Source organism: Salminus brasiliensis, chromosome 4 (assembly GCF_030463535.1).
Source record: "Salminus brasiliensis chromosome 4, fSalBra1.hap2, whole genome shotgun sequence".
Classification (NCBI taxonomy): domain Eukaryota; kingdom Metazoa; phylum Chordata; class Actinopteri; order Characiformes; family Bryconidae; genus Salminus; species Salminus brasiliensis.
The window spans coordinates 43,684,271-43,703,198 of NC_132881.1; the positions used below are offsets into that span (position 1 = coordinate 43,684,271).

At 43.6% G+C, this 18,928-nt stretch overlaps 1 protein-coding gene across 1 annotated transcript in view; it reads left to right on the plus strand.

The window, feature by feature from the left end:
* Window positions 1–15,197, plus strand: part of usp38 (ubiquitin specific peptidase 38) — a 17,952-nt gene extending 2,755 nt beyond the window's left edge. The window contains exons 2-11 of the mRNA XM_072678533.1: window positions 1,826–2,553; window positions 2,912–3,047; window positions 4,344–4,473; window positions 4,855–4,956; window positions 6,329–6,487; window positions 8,059–8,252; window positions 8,355–8,448; window positions 9,055–9,161; window positions 10,573–11,899; window positions 14,683–15,197. Coding sequence (XP_072534634.1) covers window positions 1,872–2,553; window positions 2,912–3,047; window positions 4,344–4,473; window positions 4,855–4,956; window positions 6,329–6,487; window positions 8,059–8,252; window positions 8,355–8,448; window positions 9,055–9,161; window positions 10,573–11,899; window positions 14,683–14,844 — 3,093 coding nt within the window. The 5' untranslated portion in view covers window positions 1,826–1,871 and the 3' untranslated portion in view covers window positions 14,845–15,197. The remainder of the gene's footprint in view (window positions 1–1,825; window positions 2,554–2,911; window positions 3,048–4,343; window positions 4,474–4,854; window positions 4,957–6,328; window positions 6,488–8,058; window positions 8,253–8,354; window positions 8,449–9,054; window positions 9,162–10,572; window positions 11,900–14,682) is intronic.
* The last annotated feature ends 3,731 nt before the right edge of the window (window positions 15,198–18,928 follow it).

Below are 18,928 nucleotides of genomic sequence, written 5' to 3' on the forward strand. Positions count from 1 at the left end.
AAAGAAAGAAATAATCTACCAAACACAAATTTATATACCTTACCTTACCTTGTGCGTAGATTAGATAGATAGATCCCTCACTGTTCACTTTAACAGTCATTACTGCAGCTCTTTTTCTCTCAGTTTAGTTATCAGTAGTACGTTTTGTGTTTATAGATATTAGTGTGTGTGTGTGTGTGTGTGTGTGTGTGTGTCTGTGTGTGTGTGTGTGTATATATATATATATATATATATATATATATATATATATATATATATATATATTCTGTAATTTTGTTATTGTTATTTTTGTAATGCTTTGGCAATATTGTTACAGTCATTACAGTCATGCCAATAAAGCTTCTTTGAATCCTAGTAAGACAGACAGATATATTGACAGATAGAAGCAAATCAGATCAAAGTTTGTCACATAGGCAGTCATACACTGTGCGACTAGCGAATATGCCCTGATAACTGTCTGGGCACATCAAGACAAGAAATAAAGAAAGAGAATGTATAAAATATTTGGAAAAACAAATTTACAGAGATAATAACATTGAAAGGAAGAGACATGAACTACTTTTAGTTGCTCCCATTGCTGACAGATGTGCAAATGCATTTACATTACATTTAAGGCATTTAGCAGACGCTCTTATCAAGAGCGACTTACAAAGTGCTTTACTATTTACTCAAGAAAAACCTCAGCTAGTTAGACTAAAAATTCAAAAGATACCTCTAAGCTTTAGACATTACTAAACACAAGACAATAAGGTGACCATAGTACTCTAATCGTCCAAGTATTCTCAGAAGAGGAGGGTCTTCAGTCTGGGTGTGAAGACAGCGAGCGTTGGACTCTGCTGTTCGGACACCCAGGGGAAGTTCGTTCCACCACTTTGGTGCAGGACAGAAAAAAGTCTGGACGCTCGTCTTCTGTGGATTTTGAGGGATGGCGGGTCGAGCCGAGCCGTACTTGCAGCTGGAAGGGCTCTTGGTGCAGATCGGCTTTTGACCATTGCCATCAAGTACGGAGGGGCTGGTCCAGTCTGGGCTTTGTAGGCCAGAGTCAGGGTTTTGAATCTGATGAGGGCAGCAGCTACAGGAAGCCAGTGAAGAGAGAACGCAGCAGTGGAGAGACATGGCTGAATTTAGGAACATTGAAGACGACCCGTGCCGCTGCATTCTGGATAAGCTGCAGGGGTCTGATGGTGCGCAGAGGGAGACCAGCCAGAAGAGAGCTGCAGTAGTCAACTCTTGAAGTGACGAGAGACTGAACGAGCACCTGGGTGGCCTCTCTAGAGAGAAAGAGAGGTCACCAGGCCAGGAAAAATGCACACACACACAGCTTGCCGGGCGTAGGCTAGAGGGGTATAAAGTCCCCATCCTGGAGCTGTTGAGCAGTGGAGTGATGGTGGTGCTCCATTCAATACTTTTGGGATGAGGTGGGGTGGTGATCATCCAGCTTCCTTACTGACCTTACTAACATTCTTGTTGCAGAATGCAGCAGGTGTCCCCAACTTGACTGACACTAATGTTCAAACCTGTGTTCTATAAATATGACCCATTCATTGTACTCCTGTAATTAATTTTTGTATTTATTGTACAATTGCTATTTTTATTTTCCTCATCCAGGTAGATGTAGCCTCAGTTTCTACATTTTCTAAATGTTAATTAATGTAAAAATGTAAAAATACTATGAAACGTTGGCCTCAGAACATAATTCCAGTATTCAGACTTCAGTGATTTACACCTGTAATGGTCCTTTCAGGATTTTGCTTTTGAATTAAGCACTAATGTGATGTTTTACGTCGTTATTCTTATCCCTGTTCCCTTTTCTCCCCACTCACAGCTATTTCTGCGTCCTCCTTCCACCTAAGGGTGCAGTAGAATCGGAGATGGATAAGATCCTGGAAGCCTTGGTGAGTTCCTCTCACCCTTTACCCATCAAGCGGGCTATAGTGAAGAAAGTGGTGGAGGCAGCAGAGAAGGAGGTGACGGAGGAGCAGTGCCAGGCCCTGTACCACCTGACGGCGCGCCTCATCCTGCAGGACGAGGACCCCTTCCAGCGCCAGGTGGGCCAGCAGGTGCAGGAGGCGTACGCCCGCTTCCACCGGGATGAGTTCGCCCGTTTTCTCAGCAAGGAGTTTGTGCTGGGACTGCTGCAGCAAGGCTACGGCTCACTGGACCGACGGGATCCAGCCATCCTGGACTTCCTGCACGGCTGCTTGCGGCTTCTCCTCAGCTGTCCGGCCGTACTTGAACTGGCGCCACTGCTGCAGACGGAGGTTCTGAGGATGGTGTGTGAGCGCCCCGAGACCGCACTCTGTGCCAAACTGGCCACTCTGCTGACAGACTTCCCGCAGTGCGTGCCACGGGACAAAGCAGCTGCGTTGTTCTGCCAGCAGCTGGTACGAACCTTCGCCCACTTCCAGTGCCCTGTGGGGCAGGAGGCAGAGCTTAGGCGCTATGTCACGCAGGTGAGCCGCGTAGCTACGCTGCTGCAGGGCATCTGGAAGGCGGAGCCGGCCACACTGCTGCCTTCGCTGCAGGAGGTGTTCGCCATCATCTCTTCTACAGGTCAGAACCACAGTTAGCTGTAACTTTATCAAAGCTATTCACAATATATGAAGAGGGCCATAAAGAGGGACTACTTTTCCACTAATCATGTATAACTAATTATATGAGTGAATCACATCTAGTCTGACTAAATCAGGTTTGCCTAGTCTTGTCGTATTGCAATTCCTCGAGAATTAAGTTGTGTAACTAAGTGAAATAGTGTTTTTGATACTGAGGCCCAACAGCTTTCCTCCAGAATAGTGAAATGAGACGTGTCATTGAGTTAAAGAACCTATGAAGCATATGGCATGTTTGCACTGCAGTATATGGCCCAGCATAGTTAGCTGTAGTTGACAGCTCTGTGTTTTGACTTTTGTAGACCCTTCCTTTGAGCCCTCCATCGCTCTGGCCAGCCTGGTGCAGCACATCCCTCTGCAGATGATCACAGTTCTCATCAAGAGCCTCACCACTGACCAGAACGTCAAAGACGCCAGCATGACTCAAGCACTCAGCAGGTCAGCTTTTCCTTCATTTCACCAATATCTGATCATCTTTTGGAGTGTGTGTGTGTGTGTGTGTGTGTGTGTGTGGTTTTTGTTTCTACACTCATTGTCTATTCTATCAGCTCCACTTACTCTATATATAGGGGCACTGTGCAGTTCTACTGTGGTCCTTCTGTTTCTCTGCATGCTTTGTTAGTTGGCCCCCTTTCACCATTGTTCTTCAATGGTCAGGACCCCAGAGGACCACCACAGAGCAGGTATTATTTGGGTGGTGGGTCATTCTCAGCAATGCAGCCTCTACTGCAGGCTTAGAGGCTGGTCTTACTTTTCATCAATCCTTGGGCTGCCCATGCTGGCATAATTGTGAAACCCCGAGAGGTGATGAAGCTGAGAATAACATGTAGAAATACTCATGAGCCATTTCCAACACCTTAAGTGAGCAAGAGCAACAGAGTTGCCGCTTTCACCCGTTGGAAAGAAGCCGTAAATGACAGCAAGTTGGCACTTTTATTATTTTCAGCACCCACAGTGTGAGAGATCATCAAAGATACATTGAGTAACAGCCATAACTTTGCTTTTACTAAAATCTTACTTGCAGTCCTTACTTGCAGTAGAATGACCATATTATTGTAGAAATATTATATAATAACAGTAGTGTAACAATGTTTATGTAAACTTTAGAAAAACAAAAGAAAATGTGTACAAATAAAATGTCACACATCTCACATTTTAAGGATGCTATATGATGCTATATGTTATAATGGCCATGCCATCCTGCCAAGTCTTCTGTGTGTATGGTTAGCTGAATAATAAGGGCAGAAATATTCAGTGTTATCTAACATTGTTGAAATGTTACCTCCTATACGTTTTTTTTTTTTTCAAGCTTATTAACTAATTAATAACCATAACATTGTACAGCTGTACCATAATAATATTTTTTTCATCATATAACTTTCAGAGTTATTAGGAATATTAGGCATTGTAGACTCCTTTAATAGATGGCTCTGCTCACAAAAGAGGAACCTGCTTTAAAATCAGGGCCGACAAGTCCTTTGAGTGGCTGCCATGACGTGATGAGCTTTCTGAATGGTTGCTGTTAAGCGGACAGGTCAGAAGGTTGCCAGGCTTTCTCTGTGACCGTCCTGTTTTCGCTTTGAGCTTTTGTTTTGTTTTGTTAGCATTGCCATGGAAATCTGTTCTGACCTTGGTTGACTCCCCTCTCATTCTCTCCAATTCTCTCTCATTCTCTCGCCGCCCTGTTTTCTTTCTCACTTTATTTTCTCTTTTCTCTCTTTCTCTGTCCTTCAGGATGATCGACTGGCTGTCATGGCCCCTTGCCAATCACATAGACACCTGGGTTATTGCTCTGCTAAAGGGTCTGGCTGCTGTGCAGAAATTCACCATCCTCATAGACGTCACATTGCTCAAAATTGAACTGGTAAATATGTGCTCAAGTTGGGAGAGCTTTATGGAAACTCTGATCAAGACACAGAATGTATCTGGGGTTTAAAATAACCAGCGCTCCACAAAAGATTCACAGTCCCTCTGAGTTCCCCAGGAAACTGAGTTCACCAGGAAACTACAAGAGCAAACGAGAGCTGCCTCAAAAAGTTGTGAATATCATACATTTATACAGTGTTATGATATAGTATTATGATATGCTTTATGCTTGGTGGTCCTTTTGACCTTTTGCCGTCCTGAGTTCACTTATCCAATGTTGCACATATTAAAGATCTGATGATCAGGTTGAGTCCCCCCCCCCCCAGGTTGAGTCCCCCCCTGCTTGTTTCTTATGTGTACACATGCTGTTTCTCTACAGGTCTTTGATCGTCTGTGGTACCCCATTGTGAGACAGGGAGCACTAGCAGTTCTCTCTCACATGCTGCTTAGCTTCCAGCACTCTCCAGAGGCTTTCCACCTGGTAAGACCACCTCCGTGTCCCGTGGGCTTTCTGTTGTACTGCACTGCAACACTTCACCACAGTTATTATGGGTTAATTGGGTTTGACATTTGGCAGTACAGTTAGTAAAATTTCCCAAAAGACCTGCCCACCTTGTGTTCACCTGGTGTTGACTAGGATTCACTAGCAAAACAGTTCAAAAAGGACACGCCAACTCAAGAGTGACATGTAATAGGGTATGTGTCATGTATGTCTGATCTAGTGAGACACTGCATCCCTCAGACTCATTGATTTGTCAGAATTCACAATTTTGTATCCTTTCTGTTTTATACATCAGTGTTTTCTCTTTACGATAACCACGTTATCAACAACACTGCCTTCTAGTGGTCGGGGGTTTAAACACAATGCAATATGAACCACTGTCTCTCAGCAATCTTTACATATAAACTGTTAATTAAAAGTCAATACTGTGTTTTTGAGAATCGATACAGCGTTGCAAAACTACTGATTAATATTGATATTTTCTTACACTTTTAACAATAACCAGCAGGAATTGCACAAATACATCATGTTTTTGGAATTATTTTTGCACCAAATAGTTACAGTTCAACCCTACAATTAAAATCCTTATTTCTGAATATCAAATCATTACATTGGGCAGTGCAATTAGAATAATTGCCTAAAAGACCTGCCTACCAAGAGTACCTGGGCGAAGTGTAGTGCCGAGTATTGTGGTCTCCATAATCACTTTTGGTGTTTTAGTAGTATCTAAGCTTAGCGGTATCTTTTAAATCCTAGTCTATACAAACTACCTAAGGGTATTTTCTGAGTAATCGGAGCAAACACTTCTGTAAGTCGCTCTGGATGAGAGTGTTTGCTAAATTCCTAAAATTATTGTCACATCACATTATACAGGTGTAAAGGTGAGGCCCTCACAGCAGTAAAAACACAGATATTTACAAGGTGGAAATACAGAATATATACACATTAACTTACACTATACTGACTCGCTATCTACATTATTGCACTGTTTAAAATCTAATCTAGCAACATTCAGTGCAATAGCAGTGACAGACACACAATTAGGCAGGTTTTGTATCCCTCTAGGCACGTCAGCATGTTTACAATCGAAGATGCAGCAATGGTTATATTTGTTAAGTTTGGCTCGAGTGCCCCTTTTACTAAAGCTACCAGTGCTGTGGAGTAATGCAGGTTTTATATTGACCCCTTGTGGTCTCCTCTGGTTGTATAGTGGTCCCAGTAGACAAACTTAAAGGACTGAACTGGATTCTGCCTGTCAAACTGCAGAACGACTTTCAGATTTATTTTTTTAGCATGTATTTGTGCCTTATCTGAGCAATGTGAATGGTCTGAACACTGTCTCGTGAACCAGGTGGTCCCCCATGTGGTGCCTCTGGTGCGGTGTTTGCAGCGCGATGGCCTCCCCACCAGCAAAGCCTTCTTGCTGCAGTTCACCGAACTAATACACTGCATGATGTACCAGTGCTCTGGCTTCCCCGACCTCTACGACAGCATCCTCGAAGCCATTAAGGTGAGTCCTCCAAATCAGTCCCAGTGCTGGAGAAGCTGATGTTTAGGGTCACTTTTGGTCACCAGTACTTGGTCTCGATCAAGTTAATTTGCCCCTTGATCGAATCCAAGCCTCTTAATGCGTAGTATCAGCGGAGTATCTGATCTGATCTGTGTGTGTGTATAAATAATAATCCAGCTCCACAGTTTAGATCAGATGAGCTGCTGATTAATGGGTTCAGTGAAATCCCTTTATTTTCAGTATCAGTTTCTATAATCAGACTTTCTGGACTGACTGATTTAGTTCAGTTGAGACTTTTCTTGAAATGACTGTTTTATACTGTTTAATATTTTATAATCCAGTCTGACTCTCCTCCCTGACCAATCAGCTCCCAGCTCCTTTACAACACTGCAGTCTGATCGTAGTGATACACACACTCTGGACTGATATCTGTGGTTGTTGGTCTACTGGTGTGTAGTAACTGGTTTATAGTGGGCGAATGTGCTGTGTGTGATTTAGGTTTTTAAAACATGTGTGTTAGCATTAGCATTAGCGTCCACTCGGTTCTGAATGTGCTGGTTTATAAACAGAGGAGGCCATCAGTTCAGAACCACACTGCAGAACCTCAACTCCTTTATTTACCTTCAAAAAAACGTCCGCTGCTGCCGGCCTGGCATATAATGTCCATTAATGGAGCCTTGAGGACACCAGTTGCCGCTCTAAACCTCGTGGTTAAAACATAGACTCTGAACTGGATTGGGATTTTAAAAATCCCATACCCGATCCACTAAAATATGCCTGGATTGGCCCCGATCCCGAATCACTGGCGCAAAAATCCATTTGCAAAACAAGATTAGTGTTGGACACAGATGGAATTTGGCTTCCACCTTTTAACCCATCTGGCCAGTGAACACACACACACACACCAGTGAAACACACACAGTGACCGTGAGCACACATATTGCTGTGGCGCCTGGGGAACAGAGAGGGTGAAGGCTTGCCTTGCTTAAGGGCCCAACAGTGGCAACTTGCAGATGGGTATCAAACCCACAACCCTGTCATCAATAGCTCTGACTGCTGAGCCACCCTTGCCCTAAAGTGTTGGGGAGTTGGGGATGAGGTGAGGTGGTGATCATCCAACTCATCCACTTGATCTTGACCTCAATACAGCTCTTGTTGCTGAATTAAATCACAGCAATGCCCCGTAACCTATTAGAAAGCTTTCCCTGTACAGTAGGGACAGTTACTCCAAAAAAGCAGGATTAACTGTTTTTATTTATTTATTTATTCATTATTATTATTAATAATATTATTATTAATATAAATACCATTGATTAAGGTGTAAACAAAGTGAATGAGCAGTGAGACAAAAGTCCCAATACTTTTGTCCATATAGTGTATATGCAGTATACTGGTGGTTAAATGAGAATACAAAGGGCTGTAGGGAGATTGAGGCTGAACTTAACTAGCCAATTAACTAGAGAATGTCTGTTGAGTTCCATGAGCATAAATCTTTACTTATCTAAGGCTTCTTCTGTGTTAGAGTATAATATTAGGGACCACTGTTTGACTATTTTCTTTTATTGCTCCAGGAACTACCCAAACCTAGTGAAGAGAAGGTCAAGTTTGTGCTCAACCAAAGTGCCTGGACCTCGCAGTCAAACTCTTTTGCCTCAGGACTGCTGAGGCTTACGGGCAAATCTGAGACAGGGAAGACGGGCCTTGTGAACTTGGGCAACACGTGCTACATGAACAGCATCCTTCAGACCCTCTTCATGGCTACAGAGTTAGTGCAGTCATTGTTATCTGATCCTATGCCTTTCAAAGCATAAAAAAAAATCTATTTCTCTATGAAGTATTGTAAGACTAGTGTCTCTGCTCTCTGCAGTTTCAGACGGAACGTCTTATCCCTGCATCTGAACGGCTCTAACACGCTGATGAAGAAGCTTCAGCTTCTGTTTGCTTTCCTAGCTCATACACAGGTTTGTGGCCGCCTTCCCCACATCTAAGTTGCAGAAGACTTGGTCATACACTATGTCCAAATAATTTTGGACACCCTTTTCAATGAGTTCATTCAGCTACTTTATGTTACAACCATTGCTGACACATTCACACACTTGTCTAGTCCCTGTAAAAAAACTACTGCCAATAGAATAGGAGCAGATAGTAAACATGAACCTATCGGCACCATGCTGCCTAGTGGGGTATAAAGCCCCCCAGCATTGAGCTGTGGAGCAGTGGAAGAACTGTGTTCTCTGGAATGATGGATGGTGGTGCTCCATCCAATACTTTTGGTATGTGTTGGGGATGATGAGGTGGGGTGGTGGTCATCATCCAACATTCTGACCTCTCTGACACTCTTGTTGCTGAATGCAATCAAATCTTTACAGCAATGCTCTAGAATCTAGTAGAAAGTTTTTTTTCCGTGGACAGTAGACAGTTACTCCAACAGAAACAGGATAATACCCTTGATTGCAGAAGAAACAGTAAATGAGCATATGTCCCTACACGTTTGTCCATGTATGGAATGTGTTTGCTGGGCTGTGTTTATTGTCTTCATTGGTCTCAGGAATTTGTTTTCCCACCAGAGAGCAGCATACGCACCAAGGAATTTCCTAGAAGCTTCTCGGCCACCCTGGTTCACAGTGGGCTCCCAGCAAGACTGTTCTGAGTATCTGCGCTTTCTTTTGGACAGGTATCTTTAGTGAACAGCTAGGTCTGGCAGCTAGGCTAAATTAAACACCACAAACACGACTTGGAGAGTTGAAGAAAGTATGGAATCCTCTGTAAAGGGACTTCAGCACTATGATGTGTTAAGTGTTCACCATCTCAGCCCCAAGGTTTCTTCCTTTGTGACTTGTTTGGCCCTCATGTTTTGGATTATGAGGACCACGTCCACATGTATCCGGATATTTCCCTCCATCTGTACAGTGTTTTTGAAAAGCTCAGTTTTTAGTTGCCAAAAATATTTTAGTGTGAACATTTTTTCTGTTGAAAGAAGGCCAAAACACAGACAGAAACCTCAGATTTTCACAAATTCATCATTTAGATCAGTGGTTCCCAACCCTGGTTCTGAAGGACCCCCTGCCCTGCACACTTTAGGGTTTAGCCTGATCCAGCTAATCAGCTAATTAACAAGCCCGTCTGAGGCCGGAGGGTAGTGCTTTAGATCAGGAAACCTCGAATGCCAGGTTCACACTATACAATTTTATCCACATTTTTCATGTTGCCTACTTTCTGAACTGCTGAAAGCTGCAATCTGAGAGCTTGCAAGTGATCACAGATGCAGAACAAATATCTATCAGGTTTAATATGTGGACCTGCCAGCGACTCTAAATCTGGTAGTATGAAAAGTGTTGTGCCTGGATGTTAGTGCAGTCACACCAGCTACAGCCAATGAGAGTGCAACACACAGGGTGAGGAGAAAGCCAAGGGTGGAGTTTATATATTTTCTCATCCATATTTTCTGTTTTTGCTGCAAATCAGCACACAGACAACTTGAATCACTCCTCTCTTATGGACATCTTCTGTATTGTGCATGAAAGCACATCAGTTCCCGCGTGTTTTCGTGACAAAGCGTGGAGGACAGGAGGGCAGACTCGTTACAGGTTCCTCCTGGGGAAAGATCTTGTAAGTTGCGACCCCGTATCGCTGATCGGTTGTTCAGTGCGCAAACTACAGCCACTAAAAAGTGTGAACCTGGCAAAAAATGTGCAAGACGGGGATCTTCCAGCACCAGGGTTTAGACAAGAATTAAGCCTTATTTTATTTTTTATTTTTTTGTTCAATAGAGAACCTCATTTGAGAATGCCCTGTTCAATCACTGTCTGGGAAACAGACCCTAAGGGACATAGATAGGCTAATCCTAGACTAATTTCCAGTGGTGATTCCCCATCGGTGTTGCAGTTTAGCCCAAGACTAGGCCTAATCCAAGTCTAAGGAAACAGCCCTGAGAGTAATATTTTTGAGTAGTTTTCCCAGATTTCCCTAGATTTCCCAGTTTTTCCATCACAGAGTAGTTCTGTTAAAGTACCTGAAATGTGTCCAGAAACTTTTGAGACATGCTGTTGATGTAATTTCTCACCTCTTCTGTTCTGTATTGTTAGATTACACGAGGAAGAAAAGACTCTCAGAGCTTTGCAGACATCCAAGCCTAAGGCAGACTCCTCTGACGCTGACCTTATTGATGATGGCGCAGCTCACAGCGTGGCAAACACCCCATCACGTTCCCATCCCGAAACTGTGGACGCTGAGGATGATGGACGGACTCTGGTCGAGCGAATGTTCGGCGGGCGTCTCTCTACAGGCATCCGCTGCCTGCAGTGCCACAGCCTCTCTGAGAAAGAGGAACCCTTTACGGATCTTTCCCTGGCCTTCTGCCCTTCAGCCCCACAGTCCGCTGTAGGACCTTGCCAAGGAGCAGTCAATGGGGGCAGTGAGAATTTGGAAGGCCCAGTAAAAGAGGCCCAGAGTGTGGAGAGGCCCACAGCGGAGCCAGCCCTGTCCTTGTCTGACCTGGTCGAGTATTTCCTGGCCCCGGAGATCCTAGAGGAGGAGAACTGCTACTTCTGTGAGCGCTGTGGGTCGCTGCAGCGGGCCGAGAGGGCCATGAGGGTGGTGGCCGCTCCCGAATACCTCATCCTCACGCTGCTGCGCTTCTCATACGACGCCACGTGCCACGTGCGCCGCAAGATCCTGGACAATGTGGGCATCCCGCCGCGCATGTGCCTGCCTGTTCACCAACACCATGCATCTGCCTCTACTGTTACTGCTGCTGCTGCTTCTTCTTCTTCTTTGTCTTCCTCATCCTCACCAGTGGCACCAATGGATTCTCCTGAGAGTGGCGAAAACCTGGCCAAAAAGCTGAAGCCCTCTCAGAGAGAGGAAGAGGAGGAGCAGAAAGGGTTACCGGACAGCGGGCGAGAGGGAGGTTTAAGGGGGGAAAGGGCAGACGTGCATTCAGTCCCGTACGTCCTCAGCTCAGTTGTGATGCATTCAGGCATGTCCTCGGAGAGCGGTCACTACTACTCGTACGGCAGGAACGTAAGCGGGACTGACGGGTGTGCTGCTGCCACAACACCAGCCAGTCCCTGCTCTAGAACTTCCGAAACAGATGCTGGGCTTAGTAACAGCAGCCAGTCAGAGAGCTGCACAGCTCCACAGGACGTATTGGAGTGCGGTGGACAAAACTCCAGGGATTGGTTCCTGTTTAACGATAGTCGAGTGACTTTCACCAACTTCCAGTCCGTGCAGAATGTCACGAGCCGCTTCCCTAAGGACACAGCATATGTCCTAATCTACAGGAAACAAGAAGTCAACGGACAGCCCGGCGGTGCACAAGGTACTGTGAATGGCTCTAGGTTTAACGCGGAACCACCGCTTCATAAAGACCTGATGGATGCCATCACCAAAGACAACAAGCTCTTCTTGCAGGCGAGTGTATGCTACCTTACGCTGCTAATATTCCCGAAGTAGAGCGCGCACTTATGAACTCATATCTAATATACACTATATGGCTAAATGTTTCTGGACACCCCTTCTAATGAATGCATTCAGCCACTTTAAGTTAAACCTATTGCTGACACAGATGTGCAGATGCACACATTGACAGCTTGTCTAGTGCCTATTAAGAAGCACTGCCCATAGAGTAGGACTCTCTGGAGCAGATAACATGAATATTTTTGGCACCATGCTGCCTAATGCCGGGCGTGGGCTAGAGCGGTATAAAGCCCCCAGCATTGAGCTGTGGAGCAGTGAAAGAACTGTGTTCTCTGGAACGATCGATGGTGCTCCATCCAATACTTGTGGGATAAGTTGTGAGAGTTTAGGATTTTTTTTAATGCCCTTTATTTTGGAAGAAACAAGAATAAATAAGCAGGTGTCCCAATACTTTTGTCCATAGAGTGTAGCATTTTATTCCGATTATTTAGATGGTGATGAGCTATTTGTAAGTTTTAACAATCAAATCAGTATATTTCAGTTGATCCCTTGATTTTAATAACCTACATCTATAAATAGCAAGAAATTAATGTGGGTTTTTGGGACTAGTTGACGTTAGTAGACGATGCCTCCTCTGCTCTGTGCCGAAGCTCAAATGCACTAATATATTATCTATAGTTTATTATATATATGTGTTATATTACAAATATATATACAAATGTAAAATTATCTGTGATTAATCACCATCAAATTACCTTTTAGTCATTATTGATGTCCAGTTACATCATCTTCTGCCCAGACTTAATTGACACCACATTGACACACATTGACACCACACAGTACGCACAAGACACTCAGCCTCAGCAAGGCAAAGAAGTAGTATGACCACTAGAGGGTAGTAACGGGATGTTATTAGAGATCTAGGGATAAAATACCTCCTACATTACTATTGATTCCTGCTGTCACACACTGTTCTGGAAAGTTAAGTCAAGGGTCTGAGGGTTTAGATCGTTTGGGGTGGGTGGAGGAGGGGGGGGCACTTTTTATGCTGAAGTGTAGTGCTCTAGAGGGGCTGCCTTAGAAATATTAAAGCAGCATACCTTTTCATGCTTAGTCATATCATTTTCTCAGCAGTTAGAGGTCAGCGAATGTCGGGGCCATTTATCTCCGTCACATTTGGAAGATGGTCATGCCAAGTATCAGCATCTAGTTCAGTATAATGGATAAATTAGGCAGATGTTCTGTGGAAGACGGGCTTCAGACGTCTGCCTTTTTTTTCCTCATTGAACTTGGATTACTGATTTAAGTTGTTGTTGTTAAACATGGTGTGTATAAGTGTAGTCTTATGTGTTCTTAAGTGTAAATATAGTCGTATGCAAAAGTGTGGGAGTCCTTGGCCAATCCCCCTTTAAGCAACTGTCTAATGAACTAAAAACGAAAGTACTCCGTGCCCACAAGCAGGGGAAGACTGTAAGAAATTAGCTCAGCTTGTGTTTTCCACAGTGCAAACAATTAAGAAATAGCAGTTTCAGGGAAACTCTGGAGAAGTTTGGAAGACAAATATAAATGCTTTTATGCTGCTTTTAAGACTGGCAAATCAAACCCCTTAATGACTGCCAGGAACCTGCATGAAAGTGTATCTCAGTCAGGAGGGTGGTGCACTGTTCCACTGTGCAGCATTGCTTACACTAATAGTCATTGAACGAAGCCTTGCTTGCGACTTTGTAACAAAACACGCTGTAGAACATAAAACAATACCTTGCCAGCTATGAAGCATGGGGATGGAGCTGTTGTTTTTTGGGGGGGGGGTTGTGTTGCCAACAGTGGCACTGGCAGTATTGCCCAGGTGGACTCCGGGAATAAATTCCACAAAAGACCAGCAAATCCTGGATGCAAATGTAAGACCATTCGTAAAAAGCTAAAGTTAGCCAAAGCTAACTGTGGCTTCTACAACAAGATGATAGCTGCATTCCAGCCCGGAAATGCAGCCTACATTCAGAGCAATTTGGAGGACGCAACCGATTTATCTTTCCTGGGCATCTCGGTTAGCCACAGTTCTCTGCTCATATACAACAAGGAACAAGGAAAAAACTGGGTGTTTAAAAAAAAAAAAAAAAATTAAAATGTATTAATAAATAGAAATAATAATAATAAAAAGAATAAAAATAAATAAATAACGGCACTGCAAGAATGTCTGAAAACGAAGCCCCCTGAGCAGAGATGCTTTGAAAATAATTTGTTTCTGTGAATAAATAAAAAAAGCACACAAGTTTCAGGTGACCTCACCATGCAGCCTGGTTGGACTGTTCGATTGGTGTGACCAATGACCTACTAAGAAGGAGTAGGACCCGCCCTACCTTGCCTGCAGCCTTGGCCTTGGAAATCTCAAATATGCTTTTATAAATCCACTCTGGCCTACCTGACCATCCCTGACCTGGCCCTCACAGTCCCCCGACTAAACATCATCGAGGATTTGTGGATAGCCCTTTAATAAGCTGTGCACAACATGACCCAAGTATATTCCAGAACTGAAAAATGAAAAGACCAGGCTGCTACAGAGAGCAGTTGTGATTTCAGCCAAATGGGGTGTTACTAAGCCGTGTGCATATTAGAATAGTCTGAGATTAGATTATAGTATGATGAAGCGTGCTGGTTCTCATTATCTGATAACGGATAACGCTTTTAGCTGTTGTTAGCCACATTAGCATTGTTTGGTTTTACTTTCCTTTTGCTTCCTTTCTCACCTTTTGTTTAACAGTCTGTCTCTCTCTTAACAGGAGCAGGAGCTCAACGCCAGGACCCGGGCTCTCCAGGCAGCCTCGGCCTCCTGCTCGTTTCGGCCCAACGGCTCGGACGACAACGAGCCTCCGGGCAGCTGTGGGCCTTCGGGTGGGGGAGGGGGCGGAGGCTTCAACACTGTCAGCAGACTGGTCTTCTGAGAGTGCAACACACACACACACACACACACACACACACACACACACACACACACACACTGACAGAGCACTGGACTCTCACTGAATTCTCAAGCCTAAACACTGGACTCCATTTTACATCCAGTCTGTTGAGTTTTCTACGAGGCTGACAACCGTTTTGCTTTCCGGTTTGCATGCAAGCATTTCCCTTTATTATTATTATTATTATTATTATATTTTTTTCCTTATTACAAAGTGTCAACAAATACACTTTTGATTCTACAGGTTGTGATTGGCCTGTCCATGGCCGTGTGCCCTTGGCACATGCAGCTGCCAACGTATTTAAGTGGTGATTTCCATTAAAACTCGGAAGAGAACTGTGTGGATCTGTTAGCTATTTTTACCCCCGACATGTAAACACCACCTTGCTTCACCCATTCACATTATACTTGAGCAGCTGTTTGCCTAGGCTGTTTATTTAACATGGTTTGTCCTCTGCTCTGATTGGTGGAGTGACATGCCCACGGATAAGTCAACTGACGCAGCGATGCAATAAATTTACAGAAGGATGCAATACTGATTTTTAATTCCCACTGTAGAAATTTGGGGTTGTGAATTATAGATTTTTTGACAAACTTGCATGCAGATCATTGAAATCGAATTTTCTTCTGCTTTTGGGGTGATTTATCCCAAATATCTGCTGTTTTTATATTATATTAATTGGTTTAACTAAGTTATTGCAGGGAGTGTTTTTTTTCCCTGATTTTTCTTTTTGTGCCTTTTGATACACATTTAAGATTTTACAGAATGATTTGACTGGATTAAAAAAAACAAAAAAAAAAACAACATAAGCTTTGTGCTGCTGTACAGTGTTAATATTTGCTCAATAACAATAGTCAGCGTTCACCAAGAAGCAATGTCTGATTAATTACATGTACAAATGTATATGTACTGTGTGTGTGTGTGTGTCTGTGTGTGTGTGTGTGTATATATATATATATATATATAGTAGTGCTGGACGGTATGACCCGAGGGTCCGGGCAGAATGAAATTTATTGTTGCGTAATTTAGACGCTTCACCAACATCTCAAATGCGTAGCATCGTGTTTGCTGGGAGAGGACGTCAACCAGCGGAGTCTGTGAGACACCACAGCTACAGTCATGCAGTAAATTACAAAAAACTGATCTCTCTAATTTTGACGTCTCTCTCTTACTCTTTCTCACTCGCCGCACCCACCCGCTCACTATCTTTATCTCCATCTACCTATCTATATCTCACTATTGGGAACATGAGCACTTTCTGAACACACTACAGTAACGTTGAGAGGTAAAACCGAACTTTATAGACATTTTTGTTTACTTTCTAAAGTTCAGCTTCTAAACTTTGACGTTTTAAAGTTTGCTTTAAGTTTTAAAGAATGCAGTAATGACTGCGGTTTATCTATCTATCGATCAGGTTCATCAATTTATTATTTAGCTCTGTTTTCACTAAACATATGATCTACATGTATGTTGTTAAATAGGTGTATTAGTAGTAAAGCAAGCCCCTGTTAGCCTATACAGCCAGGCCTGCTGTTTCTAATAGGATTATAGTTTAAAAACTAAATTTTACTGGCTAAAATAAATAAAATATGAATCAATTAAAATACCGTGATACACCATAAACCCTCCAAAATACCATGATAAAATACAGTGATGCTCATTTTTGGTCATACCGTCCAGCTCTAGTGTATATATGATTTTAAAGTGCTTCTAACGGCTGTGTCTGACTTCTGTCCTGCAGACAACGGGCCGTATTAATCACACTAGCCAAAGTCTGAGTGCTGCAGTGAGTCTTTGCCTTTTTTCCATCCTAATGAAGATGTAACCTGAATAAGAGGGATGGCTTTTGCTGTGAGCTGCTCGGTGAATATGGAGAACTGACTGTACCACTCTTTTACTGTGCTGCTACTTATTCAGTGCATCTAATGGAGGATCCTCTACACCTTGATTCCTGGCTTATATGGATGGAGTGAAGTTTATTTTTGCTCCGACTCCCTGAGCTGCTGCTTAGCTCAAACAATAAACGGGTCAGAACTGTTCTAATGTGAAGCAGCTACTTTTCCTTTATTATTTTTTTTAAAGAATTCCTCGTGTAAAATTGTATGTAGTGTTCTTAATGATATTGCTTATGGCTTGAGCCTGAAATCACTGTCATTATCCACCACCACTACGAGTGGGTATGGTGCATCCAGCTGTAGAGCTCTGGGACCTGGATGACTGAAATATTTGGGGTAATTGTGGTGAGGACGTGTGGAAAGCAAAGCTATTTTTTTCTTAACCTCAGATAGCCCTGTGTAATTTCAGCAGTCTGGGTATATATACGAAATGGGATTTGTTGCGGAATAAAGAAGAATAAATTAAAATGATTTTTTTTTTCTTTTCTCTTTTGCTTAAACCCGTGGTACTCAGTCCTGGAGTACAAGGCCAGCACTACACCCTAAAAGCGCCCCATACAGCTCAACATAACACTTAACAACATATGAATATGAAGAAACAGCTGTTTTGTGGTGTGTCTAAGGCCGTGTTTCTCAACCCTGGCCCTGAGGCACAATGCCCTGCACATTTTAGTGCTTTTCCAGCTTCCAACACAACTGATTCAACCATTCAGCTCATTAACAAGCCCTTTCAGAGCTGCAGGGGGTGTCCAGGTCAGGTCACAACTTTAGGACCAGGGTTGAGAAACGGGGTTGAGATCTAATGCATTGCTGGGTTGCCTTTGATCAGGAATTAAGGACAGTCTCTGAACACCTTGGAATAGCATTGGAAAAGTTCTCAGTCCTGGTCCTGGTGTAGGACTGTTCTGCACATTTGAGGAGCTTGGAGTGGACTAACAATCTTTAAAAATTGGGCGGCGTCTTAGAACCCAGGTCTGACCTCCAGTCTTGAATTTAGTTCTCACTGGAGGTTAAAGGAACAGTTATTATAACTGATTGGCTGCGTAGTGTCGCACCTACCAGAGATTGCAAAGTCCAGGACTGGAAGCTGGATTCAAGCTTTAGATCTGAAGACCTCTGCCACTACTTTCGGTTCCATGAAGAACCTTAGGCCTCATCCAACCACTATTTTCCTAAGAATTTAAGAATTGTCTTAAATTGTTCACAGATCTGGTCTGAGAAGGATGGATCCTCGTAAATGGAACAAATCCCAGATAGGAAAACATTGGTGAATGTCAGAATCCACATTCAGTAAAACTGCATGTGGGTTTTAAGAGGACAATTCTTCTGAAGATGCCTTATTTTGGTAAAGACTGTAAAGAACCTTTTAAAATTGGTACAGAACCATTTCATCTAGTAAAGGGTGGATCCGCAGACCCTATTAAGGTTCCTCACACAGTGGTGCAGTGGGCAGTGGTGGCTCAGCGGTTAGAGCTCTGGGCTATTTATGACAGGGTTGTGGGTTCGATACCCCGGGCTCGGCAAGCTGCCACTGTTGGGCCCTTGAGCAAAGCCTTTCACCTTTTCTGCTCCCCAGGCGCTGGAGTTGGCTGCCCACCGCTCTGGGTGTGTATGTGCTCACTGCCGCTAGTTCACTAGTGTGTTCACTACCACAGATGGGCACCTTTACCTTACATCTCTTTTACAAACAGCTGCTCTTTAAGGCCTGCAGCTGCCCAGCGGCTCGTTGTTTCAGCTCTGTATGGAACTAGAAGTGGTTCTTTCATGGCATTTCTCAGAAAACCATTTCAAGAACCTTTATTTCTAAGGGTGTAACTCCAGGACTGCTGGTGTTCCGAGACTGTCCTGCAATGCATTGCGTATCATGCAGCACAAAACAGCTGTTTTTCCTACTCAGATCAGTAATCAGTGTTCTCCTTCCGATGTGGAGACCTTTCAGAGGCTTTATAAGAGAAGCAGTCTATGCCCTGGCAGCGTCTCTGACTGAGCCACTGCTGCCCTCGTGTCCTGAGACGAACCCTAATCCAGTAGGGCAGAGCGGCCTGCAGTGTCGCTACCTCGAGACTTGGGCCTGGAACTTCCCCATTCGCTCGAAATAGAAGCTGAGTGCTTTGGAGGTGCATTTCTTAATGGAGATGCTCATATGTATAATGTACCGAAGCCGGTCTTGT